This window comes from Oryctolagus cuniculus, chromosome 5, assembly GCF_051225735.1.
Source record: "Oryctolagus cuniculus isolate XC-2025 breed Fujian yellow rabbit chromosome 5, ASM5122573v1, whole genome shotgun sequence".
Lineage (NCBI taxonomy): Eukaryota > Metazoa > Chordata > Mammalia > Lagomorpha > Leporidae > Oryctolagus > Oryctolagus cuniculus.
Genome location: NC_142871.1, coordinates 93321280 through 93339466, shown reverse-complemented (window position 1 = coordinate 93339466; position 18187 = coordinate 93321280). Strand labels below are relative to the sequence as shown.

The 18187-nt window shown below is 38.7% G+C and overlaps 1 protein-coding gene across 16 annotated transcripts in view; it reads right to left on the bottom strand.

Moving 5' to 3' along the window:
• Positions 1–17725, bottom strand: part of PHIP (PHIP subunit of CUL4-Ring ligase complex) — a 164062-nt gene extending 146337 nt beyond the window's left edge. For 8 of the 16 annotated variants that reach the window (XR_007922917.3, XR_016233922.1, XR_016233921.1 and 5 more), the window contains exons 1-6: positions 17122–17674; positions 16948–17006; positions 16790–16819; positions 16538–16597; positions 232–382; positions 36–134 (exon numbers count right to left, since the gene is read on the bottom strand). Coding sequence is in view for 8 of the 16 variants with exons in the window: in XM_051854540.3 (XP_051710500.1) it covers positions 36–134; positions 232–382; positions 16538–16597; positions 16790–16819; positions 16948–17006; positions 17122–17161 (439 nt within the window). In the remaining 8 variants the exon portion in view is untranslated. Of the gene's footprint in view, positions 1–35; positions 135–231; positions 383–16009; positions 16212–16537; positions 16598–16789; positions 16820–16947; positions 17007–17121 lie in introns of those variants that run through there. The other 8 variants (XR_011388640.2, XM_051854539.3, XM_070073853.2 and 5 more) reach the window with 5 other exon arrangements.
• Positions 17726–18187: the final 462 nt, after the last annotated feature.

Here is an 18187-nt window from a genome sequence, read left to right as displayed (position 1 = left end):
TCTTCATGAAGAGGCTACCAACTCAAACAACTCACCAATGCTGGGTGGACTACCATAGTTAATTGGTGACTCAGGTGGTCTTCCACAATGCAATGCAGCCAGAGCAGATCCTTTCCACACAACATGCTTGCAGCCTATTAAACACATATATTATTATGCATATAAAGATAGGATACATCAACAAAAAAAAGTGAGAAAATATCTATAAATCCTACTGGAAAACTTTCATACTTTTATTTGTGCGTAGCAAGGACTGTCTTCCAGCTCCTAATAAAGTCTGTACTCCAGGAACACTTTGAGGAATTTCTTGTTCAAGAAGAGGTCCCAGTCGATGACATATTTGTAGCAAGTGATCAGGAGCTAAATGTCTGTAATATTTCACCTGTTATGTAAAAAACAAAATATTTGCTGTACAAAGTAATGCAGTTATATTAAATATTATGTAATCTGCTCTGGCTAGTTAACATTTTGTTTTACTTAGGTGGAAAAGATTCATTTATTTTGTGAAACCATCTGAATAAAACCACAGAATAAAACTGCTACCCCAACAGTCATTTAATTCACTGATAAACAAAAAATGATAAAAATTAATGTATGCTAAATGTAATAACCAAAAAATAACAGATGCTGGTCAATACAAATACCAAGAATTGAAAACCCATGTACAATGACTAAAATAGTGTGTTTCCATTTATCATTTGAATTTTCAAAGATTTCAACCAAAAATGAAAAATCCAACTATAAAATATAAAAATGTTTGAACCTTTGATATTACAAAGAAAATTTCCAGAATAATTGGTAATTAAAGAGGATAGTTTATATTCTCATAACTACACTTAAATTAACATCTATGCTGAATTTTATAAATGTATCAAAAGCCATAAAAAAGGCAAAATTCCAACTGGTGCTTTAAAGAACTTTCAACTGTAACTACTATAAAAAGTTTGAGCACTTCAAAATACTGCTTAATTTATGCCAGCATTTAAATCCATGATATAAAATTCTAAGCCTTTTAGTAAATAAACAATATGCATGTAATAATCTAAGAGTTAAATTAGAAAAAATATACCATTTTATAGCTTTATATTTAGCTACCAAGTAAAAAATTCCCCACTTTTGGCATCTAAATACTGCAGCTGCTCTCAAAGTATGAAGAAATCTTTAAAAAAAAGTGCATGGAAAATGCATATGATGAAAAACTATGCAAGAATTTCTAAATTTTTCTGCATCAAAATACACTTGTATTTTAATTCCATTTTCCATGAACTTTATAGGACCACAGATGTATATATAATATATGTTGGGGCCAGCGCTATGGTGTAGCTGGTAAAGCAACCGCCTTCAGTGCCAGCATCCATATGAGTGCCAGTTCGAGAGCCAGCTGCTCCACTTCCAATTCAGCTATCTGCTGCGGCCCAGGAGAGCAGTGGGAGATGGTCCAAGTCCTTGGGCCCCTGCACCTGTGTGGAAGACCCTGGCTCCTGGCTTTGGATTGGCGCAGCTGCAGCCAAGTGGCCATATGGGGAGTGAACCAGCAGATGGAAGACCTCTCTCTCTAGCTCACTGCCTCTGCTTCTCTGTAACTCTGCCTTTCAAATAAATAAATCTCTTTTTTTTTTTTTATAAAAAAAGAATATCTTTCAGCAAGCTGGACATTAGAAATTCACTCTCCTCACAAATACGTTAGGTTTAGGGAAATAATTATTAATAAATTTTATCCAGATTAGTAGGAAATTAGTTTATTATTTAATAGAGTTCTAACAATTTAAATATTAAATTATAACCACTTAACCAAAACACTTATTAGTGTATTCTTAAATCAAGTTTGAAATTTGCTACTTATCTAAGTAATGACAATTTTAATATGAACTTCTTACGATGAGATTGATTTGGAGAGCAGCTAAGGAGTTAAAGTATTTCACCTTGCAGTATCTATTAGATGCAAACTGAGAAGACCATAAATTTTTTTTTTAAAGTTAGCTAATACTCAACCATCTAAGAGGAATCTGCCTTGCCCTTTACCATAATACACTTCTGTTGTTAAGAAAACATGGAGCCACAGAGTCAATTCTAATAAAGCTTACAGCAGAAATGACGTACAGTAGGTACCAATTAGTTTTTTAAAAGAATTTCCAATTTTATTTATTTATTTATTTGAAATGCAACAAGAAAGATCTTCTACCTAATGTTTGGTTACTCCCCAAAGGCCCACAAAGCCAGGACTGGTCCAGGCCAAAGCCTGGAGCACAGAACACCAACTGCTTCTATGTGTACTGGGGTCATCATCCTTTGCTTTCCCAGGCATGTTAGTGGGAAGCTGAATGGGAAGCATAGTAGTAAGAACTGGAATTGTCACTCCTATAAGGGATGGAGGCATCCCAAGCAGGGGCTTAATCTGCTGCACCACAATGCCTGCCTAAGTCAGTAAGTCTTGGTAGAATCCATACTTCTGGAAAAAAACATTATTGAAAAGTATGTATTACACAAATCATATACCATTCCTCTGATTTGTATATTCAAATAGCACACTGACATTAAATTATCAAAGAAATCCTAAGACAAATATATTTAACTATGTTTAACCCATGTTTCAAACTTACTTAGCAACAGAATTGCCTTTCCTTATTTGTATATTCACTCAGAACTTACTTTAGGACACAACAGTATGACTGGATAAACAGACAGAAAAAGGACTTAAAATACACTAAAACACGATTTTCTGAAATTTTATTTATACTGTTCTTTAATATTCCCCAGTAAGTTTTGACAGTCTGTTATAGTCACGTGACTACAGTTAATAGTATTATGGCTAATTTACCAAAATAGTTAAGAGATTTTGAATGTTCTCACCACAAAGAAATGATAAATGATATCTGTATGAAATGATGGATAAATATCTGTATACAGGTACTAAAACTGGACTCCATAAATATGTACAGTTACTGTGTCAATTAAAAATAAAATTAAAAACAATTATAAATGGAAATGAAAATTTTTAAAGACAAGCTCTAGAATGAGGTCTATTTCAGTTCTAAACTTGGATATGATTATTATTATGACTTCTTAAATTGCTCAAAAGTCCTTTTAAAAATTTTACAGCAACAAAATGAGGTTCACGTAGTTATCAAATGCAATTTTTGTGACAATCCTGTTCTAGCAAAACAAGGATGGTGAATCTAAAAATTCTTACTGTAAAATTCCATCCTTTAATAAAGTTTTATGAATCCACTTTGACTAAATCATTCTTTAATGATACAGATAGAACATTTCAGTTTTTCAAAGTCAAATTTAATTTTAAAGTTAGGAAAAACACTTTCAATCCTAGAATCTTCATACTTTCTATGGCTTTTGAGAATTAACACAGGCTGATTCCTCCACTGACAATCTTCTCTATCTTCACACCTCCATACCTCATTCTCCTTCATATTTTTTTTTTTTTTTTGGACAGGCAGAGTGGACAGTGAGAGAGAGAGACAGAGAGAAAGGTCTTCCTTTGCCGTTGGTTCACCCTCCAATGGCCGCTGCGGCCCGCGCACCGCGCTGATCCGATGGCAGGAGCCAGGTACTTCTCCTGGTCTCCCATGGGGTGCAGGGCCCAAGTACTTGGGCCAGCCTCCACTGCACTCCCTGGCCACAGCAGAGAGTTGGCCTGGAAGAGGGGCAACCGGGACAGAATCCGGCGCCCCTACCGGGACTAGAACCCGGTGTGCCGGCGCCACAAGGTGGAGGATTAGCCTAGTGAGCCGGGGCGCTGGCCATCTCCTTCATATCTTAGTCTATGCTTCACTGCCTTCCATGACTTATTTACACCACCTTTGCCCCCTTTTTTGGGACATTCTATCTCTGTGCTTTGGCAACACACTGCCCTCTCAAATGTTTCTAACATTTTCCAGTACTTATCATACACAGCATATTGTTCTTAATGTATTTTGAAACCTAGACTTCAGTGGGAATCTAACAATAGCTCTGTTCTTCTTCCCCCAAGAAATATACACTCAGGCCCAACCACCATATGCCTCGTATAGGGGTTTCATAAGACCTCCGCACCATACTAAAATTGCCAGTGGCCTTGTCTATATCCTACATAAGATGACAAGGGATTAAACTTTGTGTGTCTACCCAGTACCTAATGTGGTATTTATAATTAAGTACTTAATTTTAAACACATAACTTCTCTACTCCCCAAAAAACCAAATATCTGTCAGCACCTACCTTTGAGGTAGTAAAAAATCTATATTTTATATGGCACAATTCATTATTCTATTTTAAAACATTTTTGAAGCCACGAATTATGTTTTCAAGCAAAATTTTAGGTAAAATAAAAACACAAACACAATGAAAGTATTCTTACTTAAGTGACTTCAGGAAGCACATATCTCAAAGCCAGACCCTCCACTAAGCACCTCTGAGCAGTCCCTGAGGTAACACACTGCAGAAGGGTCTCTGAAAATAGTAGTAAAAATAGGCTAACAATGCTCTAGTACCCAGAAGATAAACTCTTCTGAGTCTTCTTCCCAACCCTCATTTTCTCAGCAGATGACCTGGCCTGCTTTATAGGATGGGGAGTGGAAAGAAGTATAGCTATTTCTCCTGCCAAAATCTGTAAACTGACCTATACTTGAACATATTCTGTCGCTTATTAATGTAATTGCCCTTCTTAACATCCAGGATCCAATCCTTCTGCCTTTGCCTTGAATCCTAACTTCTCCAAATTCAAAGAAATTCTATACTATAAATTAGTTCTCCACACTTGCTTATGTTCACTAACTCCTTCCTATTTATATCTAAATTTAAACAAGCTCACTTTGCTTCTATATCAAGAACAAAACTCCTACCTAACCTTTATAGTCATCTCTTCTGTCCTCAAGGACCCTACCTACCCTTTCTTTTTCTTCTTCAGAAACTTGTTTTTTCAATTGTCCATAGTCAGTACCATTTCCTCTCCTCAATCTACTCCAAATAAGCTTCCACCCTCATGACATCACACACACACACACACACACACAATAGCTCCCAAAAGTTTACCTTAATTGTTGGTAAACACAATAAACATTTTAAAAATTAACACATTTAATATCTCAATAATCATTAACCCTGTTGAACATTTCCTCCACTGTAAATCCTTTCTTAACTTCTACAATATTGTCTTTCCTCCTACATCTAACCATTCCTTCTAATTTCTCGTAGGTTTACCATCTTCCTTCCACATGGCCATTCAATGTTGAAAATCCTTAAGGTCTTTGCTCACAGATCCTAGTTCTAGATCCTGCTTTCCTCTCACTATATACTCTCTCCTTGATAATTTTTTTTTTTAAGATTTACATATTTTTTGCAAGGCAGACCAGAAAGACAAGGAGTGACAAAGAAAGAAAATCTTTTATCTGCTAATTCACCCCCCTCCCAAATGGCCACACAGTCTGGTCTGGCCCAGACAAGACAAAGTCAGGAGCCAGGAACTCTATGCTGGTTTCCCACATGGGTGACACTGGCCCAAGTACTTGGGGGTCATCTTTTACTGCCTTCCTTGGAGCACTAATAGAAAGCTGGATCAGAAGCTTAACAGCCAGGACTCAAACCAACACTCCCAAGATGGGATGCCAGGATTGCAAACAGTGGCTTAATCCACTACAACATAACGCTACTGACTTCCTTAGATAATTCTTAATCAATGATTCCCAAATTTATATCTACAACTTAGATTTGTATATCAAACTTTCTTAAGACATCTGGAGTCCCCAAACCTCCTAAACTCAACATATACAAAACTAAACTAAGTGATTCTCTAATTAACACCCTCACTAAAAAATGGTCAATTTCAATACCAAAAGCCAGAAACCAAGGAGTCACACTGCCCATTCCTTCCTTCCATCCTATCCCCAATACCCAATCAGTCACCAAATATAACTGATTTTTCTTTCTTACCCTTAAATCTATCTACCCCTTTCTCCATGACAGCCTAAGAAGAAAATTATCTTTGCAATAAACTATCTTTCTCATATCCATTCATTCCTTCCGTCTCACTAAAATTCTCCATCCTGCAATCCAAATGCTCTTTTCAAAACATTTATCTGATCCAAGCCACCTCTACTTCAAAAAATTCAGAGGCATTCTTTAACTTTAGGATAAGAATCCTTCTACGAGCTCAGAAATGGCATGCATGGTCACTTCCTTTTTTTTTAAGATTTTTTTTTTCTATTTGAAAAAGTTAGAGGAAGAGGCAGAGAAAGATCGATCTTCCATCTGCTGATTCACTCTCCAAATGGCCCAATGGTTAGAGCTCGGCTGATCCGGAGCCAGGAGCCAGGAGCTTCTTCCAGGTCTCCCACAGGAGTACAGGGGCCTAAGGACTTGGGCCATCTTCTACTACGTTCCCTGGTAACAGCAGAGACCTGGTTCAGAAGTGGAACAGCGGGGACACAAATCGGCCCCCATGAGATGCAGGCACTACAGACAGGGGCTTTAATCCACTTAGCCACAGCGCCAGCCCCCCTTTCTATTTTTTTAAACATTATTTACCTATTTGAAAGGCAGAGTTACAGAGAGGGAGAGACAGAGATCATCTTATCGCTGATTCACTCCCCAGATGGCTGCAATGGCTGGGGATTGCCAGGAGCCAGAAACTTCTTCCAGATCTCCCACGCAGGTGCAAGGCTGCGAGCACTTGGGTCATACTCTGCTGCTATCCCAAGAGCAATAGCAGGGAAGTAGAACCCATCTAGAGCAGTCTGGACACAAACCAGCAACCACATGGGAATGCCAGTGTCACAGGCAGCAGCTTAACTCACTACACACTACAACACCTGCTCCATTTCCTATTTTTTTAGCTTAATCTGGCACATTCCTAGGCCCCACTCCCTATCAGTGTCCATATTTTAGGCACACTGACCATATTTTCCTATATTTCTCCATCAGGCTTTTTTTTTTTTTTCACCTTGCATTTCCCCCACACTCCTCTTGCCAGTTTTGTATGTGCATCAGGTTTTCCATCCAATTTAACTCCTGTTTTCCTTAACTCAGTCTGTTTTAATGGCTACATACTCTTTGACTTTTCCTTTTGTAATTCATGTGTCAGTTTACATTTAAAAGTCTAAGGATTCAGTGCCTCTAGTTCATTATAAACTACCAAAGAACTGCTCTCAAATGCATCTTATGCACAGAGAGTAAACAGTATTTTTAAAGGAAAACGGTATTTTTTCAACTCCCTTTTTCAAAACATTCTTCTTCATAAATATATTAATCATATTCACATTCTTAAGTACTAACCCATTTTCACTATGCTCAATATTTAAAATGTAAGACAAAAACATTTGAAAAACTAAAATAGCTCAATTATGGCTATTCATAGGAGTATAATTTTTAAACTTTCAATTAGAATGTATTCCATATTTTTAATATTAACTTATGCTTTTTAATTTAACTTTTATCCCTAGCAAGTATTTAAAAGGAACATTTTAACTGGTATCAAAATAAAATCTCTTATCCATGTCTACATTTGGAGTCTCAGTAATTTGTTCCCCACTATTACATGGGAGGAACTACAACCCTCAACATCTCCAATTTTTTAAATGTTCAGTACTTTTCATGATCATGGCTGCTTTCAAATTCCCAAGTTATTCAACATATAAAAGGTATGACCAACCTATAAAGTTGATCATACTTGTCTCACAAATTATCTATTTTCTTATTAATCTTTTCAAAGGGAGATTAGATCAACATATTCATTCCAAATACCTGATATACCAGTGGACACCTGAAAAATGCCATAAATCTGGTACCAGTATGATCTATTTTCACTAAGCTATTCACTTCATTCTTACGTCTGGAATATCTGATTCATTCTAAAAAGTCAGGTTTTTAGATAGTCTCACACATGTTTTCTCACAATTTTGTCAGATCTAAAAGGTTAATTATTTCCATCATAGTTTTGAGTTGTAAAAGGCTGACTTAATGATTATTTTATGGTTATTCTAACATATAAACAAAATTATAAACTGAAAAACTTTATTTACTGTTCAATTAGTTCATAAGGCCCCTTATTAAAATCCCAGCTCCTAAAATTCTTAAAACTCCAGAATTTTAATTACAAATCTGTTACCATTCTAAGAAAATATGAGTTAAATTATACCTATTACCTTTAATTAAGTATGTATCTTCTGGTAGTAGCTTCACCACAGAAAAATACAAAGTACTTTCTTCCCAGTGTTCCTAAAATTTATTTAATCTTCACAAGCAAATAAGTTAAATAATCTCCCTATTTAATGGGCAAAGAAAACTAAAATCCAAAGGCAACACCATTTGTCCAAGGACAAAAATTTAGGAAGCAGGAGAAAACAGAAATCAAATCCAGTGCTCTTAATTGTAAGTTTGCTGTTATTTTTATTACATTATGATTTCTTTCTCAGAAGTTTAGCTTCCCCTGCATTGTCACAAAGGTCAAATCACCAAAAATAATAAAACTCATACATGTCCAGTTAAATCAAATTCTCTAAGCTGGGTAACTATTCTCAGAGATGTATAGATGCCTATAATTTCTTTATAAGTAGAAATATAATAGAACTGATAATGAATCTTAATGTCAAATTAATCTCGGTGGTGTATGTACTCAATTTAAAAAAAATAAATAACAAGCTTGAGAGACTGTATCTTATATACAGTATTTAGTCAACAATTATGAATTTAGGGGGCCGGTGCTGTGGCGCAGCAGGTTAAAGCCCCAGCCTGCAGCACAGGCATTCCATATGGGTGCCCAGTTCAAGTCCCAGCTGCTGCATCTCCAATACCGCTCTCTGCTAAGGCCTGGAAAAGCAGTAGAGGATAGCCCAAGTCCTTGGGCCCCTGCACCAGCGTGGGAGACCCGGAAGAAGCTCCCTGGCTTCGGATCAGCTCAGCTTTGGCCGTTGCAGTCATTTGGGAGTGAACCAGTGGATGGAAGACCTCTCTCTCTTTCTTTCTCTCTGGGTCTACCTCACTTTAACTCTGTCATTCAAATAAATAAATAAATAAAAATCTAAAAAAAAAAAAAAAGAATGTAGATAATACTCCTAATTCAGTCTGTATTATCAATGCCAACTGTCATTTCTTTTTTTCAAAAAAATTTATTTATTTGAAAGGTAGAGTTACGGACGCAGATTTCCCACATAGGTGTAGGGGCCCAAGCACTTGGGCTACCTTCTGTTGCTTTAGCAGGTGCATTAGCAGGGAGCTAGATGGGCAATGGAGCAGCCAGGACTCGATTTGGTGCCCATAAGGGATGCCAGCACTACAGGCAGCAAGTGTCTTAACCAGCTACACCACAACTCCAGCTCCTGAAAACTGTCCTTTATAAAATACAGTACTACTTTCAAATTTTATTCATCACAATCTGATTATATTTTGCTAATTAAAAAACTATACAAAATTAAGATTTCCAAGAACTACAGATGCTCTATAAAAATTATTTTAAAACATAACATGACCAAATATAACAAAAACAATGAGGCTCCATTTTTAAATCAAGTCATATCTGCTGAGCAAATGAATTCCTCTTTAAAACTGATTTATGAGGCAGACGTTATGGCAAAAAGGGTTACACCACCTCTTGAGACGCCTGCATCCCCTACTACAGAGTGCCTGGGTCATGTCCAGGCTATACCACTTCCCATTTAGTTTTCTGCTAATGTGCCTAGGAAGCAGCAGGTAGAATGTCTCAAATACCAGGATGGAGTTCCTTACTTCTGGCTTTGATGTGGCCCAGCTGTGGCTGGGGCAAGGCACATGAGGAACAAACCAGTGGGTGGAAGCTCTCTCTGAAGATTTCTCTCGTCATTCTGCCTTTCAAATACATAAATCATAAAACTTAAAAAAAAAAAAAAAAAAAAACCTCACACACAGCAATGAGCAGCCATCAAAGGTTAGTATTAACATCTTTAAAAAATACACAATTTACTCACTATTTGGAATCAAATCTAAGGCGAATGTGTGGTCTCCTGGTCAAGCTGCTGTTTAGGAATGCTACAATCCATAATGGGGTGCCTAGGTTTGAATGTCAGCACCATTCCCAATTCCAGCTTCCTGGGAATGCTCGCCCTGGGAGGAACCAAGTGGTGGCTCAGGTAGTTGGGTCCATGACACCCACATGGCAGACGTAGATTTAGTCCCTAGGCCCAGCTGTTGTGGCATTTGGGGAGTGACCCAGTGGTCAGGGTTCTGTGTGTGTCTGCCTCTCAAATAAAATATAAATAAAACTCAAATCTGTGAATCTGTTGAAAAAAGTCATGTATTAATTTAAAAATGAAAGATTCCTAAACTGTTTATTCTTAAAATGGCAATGTAAGTAATTTTAAGAGTAGCCAGTTTCATTTTTGGTAATGTTTCAGTTTCAAACACACTACTCGAAACAATACTTCACATAAAGTGACAGTGTAATTGCTTCAGACAATGTAATTCAAAGTATCTAGAATTTCATGTTTCTATAGCCAAAAAATCAGAGTCAAATGAAGCAAGGCAAATAAATGTCTAACATATATACTATAATCTCAAACAGACAAGCTATGTGCCTACTCAATCCATGCTGAGAACAAATGTATCATACCACCATGACCACAGACCAGGTGAAATTCAGAAGACACAGACTCTTTAGGACTTCCTGTCATCGTCCATATTGCATGGAAAATCTATGGCTTAGAAATCTAACTATCTTTATAATTTAGTTTTAACTTAAATAGAAGATGTACCAAACCATATTATCATCTAAATTTTCTTATCAAAAACTCATCCAACCATTCTTGTCTTTATCAGTGACTTCTAAGCTCAACTAAGCATAGTTATGTATGGCAGTTAAGTATGAGAAGACTTGCTCCACAAGTAAATCTTACTCTATAGTGACCCAAAGTCCTACTACTCATACATATATGTCATTGTTCAAAATGGTAATTTTTGATTTTTCAGTACCCCACATCCTCCAATTCCATAAAGGACAAAAACCACTTTCTCCAATTTGTTGTAAAATATACTCTTCTACATTATAGCCACACATTCAATAATATTAACTCTGAAGTAACTTATCAACTTTCACAAATTATTCATAATTTCACCAGAACAGCTTCTTACAAATAATAGAAACTTAAAATCTTTACCATTTAAAATTTCTGAAATTTTAAACTTGATTCCAATATTAATAATAGCTTTACCACTTTTAGATACAATCATAATTACAAAAGCAACTTAGATACTCTGAATAATCACTCTAAATTTTTCTTCTATATACTTATATGTCTGACTTTCCTGAAGCCAATTAGAAGTTCATTAAAACAGGATGCTATTTTAGATATATCCACTCAACAGCCACTTGGCTTAATATTACAGACATATTTCTATGAATCCTGGAATGTATATAACAAAATTACTAATAAGAATGAGTATTACCTATTTGTATTACTTGTACAGAACATGCTGTTCTGTAGTGACATGGTAGATAACCACAAAATCTGGACTGCAAAAAGTAAGGAAGATTTCCAGGTTTTAAAACAAATAAATGAACCAAAAAACAATTTGTGGTCTATTTTACAAAGAAATTTTGAATGGATTCAGTAATTGCCATTGATAGGCTTCATTTAACCTAAAGCTAGCTTAAAAATTAATTCAACAAATCTTTTTTAAATTCTGTTAAAAACAGATATACTTTTAAACAGGCTGACAAAACAGAAAATAAAACATCTCTTCTTTGACAATTCAAAACAAACAAAAACTACTGGAATGGTTTTAAATTCCCCAAATCTCTGTACAGAAAGAGCAACCGTTAAGTTCCCTTCATATTTATAAATGCCATTGGATCATTACCCAAAGAAGAAAGCTCCATGTACCCTCTAATCAATACAGGATATCTGAATCACCCAAATGTATCTTGACGTTCATTATTCTATACAAACAACAATCACAGTTAAAATTACCACATTTTTTTCTAAAGGTCTATCCACAATGCCTTAAAAATCATTGGGGGGGGGGAGATAATTACTAAACTTTTTTCCTTTATTTCTTAATTACTTCACCCTTGAGTTGATAAATTATACTAGTAGTACTTTTTGAAATTTTAAAGTGGCCTTTTTTAACTGCAGCTGCCATGTTCAGATAGTTGAACATACTATAAATACTTGTATCTGAAATAAAAATATTTCTCTAAAAAAAAAATCCTTCAACACCATGTATAAAGCTATAATTGGGATCTTTACCACTACTACTAAATTTCTGATGACAGCAAACCCAAACCTTTACACAATACATAATTCATGCCAGTCAGTTATTATTCACAGAATCTTACAAAATCAGAGTTATTATTAGCCCTTTTTACAGATTGGGAAACAGACTCACCCATAACAATCATATAAAACACCAACTCTTCCTTTATGTTCAGACCACTTTGCAATTATTCAAGAGTACTAGGAATATTTGCTTCATATAACACTTTTTCTAAGTGTCTCAAATTTTAAAAGCTGATATTGAGTATCAACATAATTATTGTATGTATAAGTAAAAAATGAAGGCTGCCTCTTCACAAAGGGAATATACTATTCCCTTCACATTTAAATTTCATTAAAATGATTTTGAGATTCTAAAGCCCGATTTTAAAACTACCAAGCAAGCTTAGTGTTTCACTGACACTATTAAAAAAGGAAATGGTAACTCTACTACACACATTTACCTCATTATATGTTCCCTCCCCAACCCAAAATTACACTGGTGAAGTCTTAAACAGACCTTAATGTGAAATTTCTGATTCAAAAAGTTTAAATATGGCATCTATTTTTCTCCTAAAACTTGCCTCATACGTTTTATACCATACCTTTCACATTAATCAGCATACTCTAAAGATGACACACACTTGAATAAATCCTATTCACGGTTCCAATTCATCTCTGACCTTGAGACCACCAGTACTTTATGAAAACTAGTACTTAACCCACGATGGAAACATAACAATTATACAGAATTGAAGAGGTATCCTACAATGTGGTTAGTAGCTCAGAAATCTTCATCTTGGCAACTACAGATGATATTATATCCAAAGAATGGCACCATGAAAAGCATTTACATACTTTTCTAATCTGCCAGGTTTCTCTAGATCTACTTTTCTGCATTTTGAAAAATTTAACTACAATAATGAAACAGTTGAGGGCTATTTCAAATTCAAAATCACAGAGATTTAGTTTTAAAAAAACTGTCAACAGAGCTCACTTTAAGACTACAACCCACAACCCCCGGTTCCCAATCCTTTCACTCCAACAGAAAAATTTCTAGTAAAGTAGAACTACTTTAAGTAAATGCCACTATGAAAAAATAAAGCAACAACTTTATTATTTTGAAGATTAGCTAAACATGAACCTGGTTCTAAAAAAGTGCCTTTGGAAAATATAATCAAAGGATCCCAAATTTGATAAAAACACTTTAAGATTCTTTTCTCACAAATAAGTAATCATCACTAAAGTGACAATTAGAAAGCAGACTTAATAACTAGTTCCAAAATCACACCAAGAAATGACAGTTTTCCTTTTTTGCAAGAGCTGGTTTTTTTCCTTATTCTACAAAAATAATTCTGATAAAAACTTGAAAAAGGAAAGTGTCCTGCTTTAATCTCATATTTACATAAATATAAAATCTGTATATATATACCATAGAGTGAAAAACAATGATTTCCTATCAAATTTAACTTTGTTAAAAATGTTTAAAATCTTAAGTTAGTTTATGTATGTCTTAGGTAAAAATAGTTCTCAGAATTTTTTCAATCACACTTGAAATAAACTGAAAATTTTATTTTTATAACCTGCAAAATTTTCTCTGAAAAGTCCACTTCCCTGTTGATTAGAATCCAATTATTGTGATTTTATGTGAAAGCTGGCTACAGATGCTAATCAATGCCTATTTTTTAAACCTACAAGTACAAATATATACCCCATCCTAAACAGCTATAACCTGAAGTTTTGTATAAGTCTTAATACAGTATATTAACTCTCCAATCTATAGCTCAGTTCATCAGTTAAAACAGTAGTAACAAATCCTTTCCAGGTACAAGTAGAAACTACTTAAACTACAGTTTTACTCACCAAATAACCGCCAAACCAACGTTAAGTCAATTCAGTTTGATACCCAACAAGGTAAAACTTTTGAAGTCACAAGACAATAAGAAACACTGTACACAAGACTTCACATGTGCTCACCTAGACACAAAATTTTAATAATAAAAATAATGTGCTCAGAAACCTGGTGTTCCAAAATGTTTTTATAGTTGTCAATTGAAAAAAAAGTTAACCCACACACCATATTTCAATGGATAAGAAAGCACCTCAAATGGTGCCTTTTCACCCAATATACTTTTATAAGGATGAGTGAGCAATATGCTAAATGAATAAAAAGATGATGAATCAAAAACTCCAAGTTCAAATGAGAAGTCTTAACTCTCTCATCAGTATGTCACTAGGACTGTTCTGGTAAGTTGAAAACTTTCCAAGCCAAAAAAAAAAAAAAAAAAAAAAAAGTACCTCCATGAAAAACAGGTGGATTTTGAGCAACAGAACACTGATTTAAAACAAAACAAAACAATCAAACTACACTTATTGTATTTTAAACCTGAGAAACACACTAGGAACACAAATTCAGCTTACTAAAATACTTGATAAAAAAAAAAATCAATCTTCATTCCTCCTCCTTCCCAAGAAAATTAAATCAAAATCAAAACTGTTACCACTGCTTTTACTAGAGAAAACAAAATGCTATTCTTACAAGGTTTAGGTGTTCCCATAACCTGACCAGACACCATTAGCTTCTTTATTTAAAAAAATAAATGACTAAAAAAATCTCCAAGAAAACACAGCAATCCTCAGTGCATTTTTAAAGAGGCAATGATGAGTTTTGTAAATCCTATCTTAAAAATGGAGTACTGCAACCTTTGTAATAAGTTTACCAAAGCAAGATATGGAAATCCACTGAAAATTCTTGTCAAATATCTATGAAACTAGAAATTAATTTCAAATATTACAGTTAATCTTGGCGTTTAGATCAAACTCATTCCACTTCAGCCAAGTACTGAATGAAAATTTACCTAAATCACTACTTTAAAACCAGCAAAATTTGCAGTGTGGAAAGGAATACGTTCTTCAGTCTCCACCAGATTTATTGTACCTAAAGCACGTTTGCTTACTTCAACAGCTGTGAGCAGTATTCAACAACTTACATTAAATCACAAGATATATATACAGGAACGTTAGATGCTCTATGTCCAAAACGAAAACAAAAGCTACCAAAACTATGCTATCTATGTCTTCACAATCGACACTCATTCTAAGCTGGCTCAAACTTTAGAATCATTACAGCAGCCCCGACCAAAAAAACAAGAAAAACCAGTAACTGTAAGTCAGAAAGTTACAAACGACTCATAGTATCACGGTACTGCAAACATCTCAGAGGCTCGCAGCAGAACAACTTTAATTCCCCAACACATATATTCACAGAAACAACCGCAGTTTAGGAGAAAACGTTATGAAAAATACAACTCTACTGAAGTAACCTTTACTTTCCATTCACAATACTAACGTGATCGATTTATAACTGCAAAGCAGTTTTTAGCCATTACTAAAACAATCACTTCGAAAACCCATAAAACTAAGAAAAATATTTTCAACCATTGAACAAACCCTATCGCCAAAGTAAACAGAAAAACTTCTGGTGGCCAAGTCCCATCCGGCAGTAATTACTACAGATGAAAACCAACATTTTTTTTTAATTTTCATCGCCCACCAATAACAGTTTTTAATTGAACAAGGGGCAGACCACGAGATGTAGCAAAATTCGTAAATGCCTGCTAAAACTTCTGGTTTTAGGGCATTACAGGCTTTACACGTCTGCCAAATACTTGTTTTGGTAAACACGAGATGTGCCGCTAACCAACTATCAGCACACATCTAAAACCCTCCAACAGAAATGCTAGGTCTGGATATAAGAAAAGCAAAAAACCAAAAAAAGCAAAAAAAAAAAGTCTTGCCAGGGTTCCGCCGTGGCTGAATAGCCTGCTTGTGAAATGCTAATGCCACTTCGGAGCAGTTAGTCACCAGCTATTGTGTAGGGCAGGAGAAAGCCGAGCCGTCCGCGCGTGCAGAGGGAGCGAGCGAGCAAGCGAGCGAGCGCGCCGCCCTCCCTCCTCGCGCCGCTCGCGCCGCTCGCGCCGCTCCCGCCGCCGCCGCCTCGCGCGCGCCCCCGCGCTCGCGCGGCCGCGCGCGCCGGCCCCTCCTCCTCCGGCCTTGCACTGCACAACACTCATGACGTATCTTTATTTCTAGCACATTAACAAAATACCACAAATAAATTGTCCGTGGTCCCCGCGGCTCTGGGGTGCGGGTCCCCCCGGCCGCTGCCCCCCGCAGCCCCCGCACCGGCCCCTCAACCTTCCCCGTGGCCTTTGGAGTTTTCACGTTCTAGGGCCAAGTTTTTGTCTCTGTAAAAAATTGCGGGAAATTCAATTTTTATTCGACTCAGGGAAAAGTTTCTTTGCTGTGCGCCGTGAATGTCTCACCAGATTCTGGTAGGTCCTGGGATGCTCCTTGCCGGTCCAGTCGGTGCGCCGGGGCAGCAGCTGCGGGGAGAGGACGCCCCGTGAGCCCGGCCCCCGGCCCCGGCCCGCCCGCTCCCCTCCCCCGCCCGCCCCGCGCCCCGCCGGGGACCCCAAGCCCCGCGTCCCGCGCCCCGGCCGCGCCGGCGGCGGCGGCGCGGCGGCCCAGGGGCTGCAGTGCGGGGGCCCCGCTCGCCGGGCCGCCGCCGCCCTTACCTCCTTCTCGGCCACCTCGCGGATCAGCACCTGCAACAACAAAGCGGGGAGAGCTGAGCCCCGCGCCCCGGGCCGCGGCCCCGCCGCCGCCGCCGCCTCCCTCCCCCACGCCCGCGTTCGGCGAGCGCCGGCCCGGCCCGCGCCGCGCGCCGCCGTACCTGAGCCGCCTGCTGACAGGGTCCATCTTCCAGGAACCGGGCGATGAGGAAGTAGAGCTCTGCGCGGGAGAGAGGGACGGGGAGACACACAGGCTGAGCGGCCGGGCGGCGGGGGGCGGGGGACCGCGGGCGGAATCGCCCGGTGCCAGCGGCCCCGGCAGCCCCCCGACTTACCCGATCGCAGCTCCGAGAGGCCTTTCCTCTCACAAGACATGTTTATGGGTCACTTCAGGGCCGCCGGCGGGACACCCCGCCGCCGAGGGGAAGCGGGGATGGTGCCGCCGCCTGCCCTATAGCTGTCAGTGTGTGTTCACGAGCCGAGCCTCGGCTCCACCATTCAAGCAACGGCGGCGGAGGCGGAGGAGGAGGAGGAGGAAACAACAACTCTCAGGCAGCGGCTACGGCTGTAGCCGCCTCCGCCGCGGATCCTTCCGCCACAGAAAGGAGTCCGCCGCCTTCGCGGCCCCGGGCTCGCCCCGTCCTCGTCCTGCGCCCCCGCCCCCCGGCGCAAGAGGGGAGGGAAAGAAAAAAAAAAAAAGAGTGCCTCGGAGCGAGCTCTCTGCGCCCCGCACCCTGCACGGCGCGACCCCCGACCCCTCCTCGCCCGCCGCGGGTGCGATTTATTTATTTATTTCCAGTCGGAGAAGATGTCGGAGCCGAAGCCGCCGGTTGGCTGGAAGGCGCTTTCTCTGTGGAGGCCGACCGCGGGAGGGAGGGGGCCGAGGACGGCTTCGCGGAGGGATCTGACGCACAGGCAGCCGCAGCACAGGCTCTATTCAGCGGCGCTGGCTGGGGCTGAGATGGAAGTTAGTTTCTATGTAGCAGAAATAGGAAACAAATGAAGCAAAACTGCCCAAAGAGGGGAAATGCCCCGAGGATGGGTCTCACTCTCACGCGCGCACACAGGCACACGCAGAGCACTCTCACGCTGGGCAAACTCGGGACCGCGCCAGCCTGCCCGAGTTGAATGATAGTGTTTGCTTTCTGTCTCTTGCCATGTGCAAGTGTATAAATGCTGCGGATTGGCATCTGTGTAAGTCTTGTCCTGCGTTTTTTCTGCAGCCTGTGCAAGTGTGTAATTTATCGGAGTGCCGTGTATTGCAATAGTGGTTCGGGCTGCTTTTTTTTGTGAAGCGCTTGGCGTTTTGCAAACCCGTTATTTGCTGAAGCCACCTCTGCATATTTCTTTTATTACTGCCATCGCCTTAAGCGAACGTTTTTAAAAATGTGTGTGTGTTGT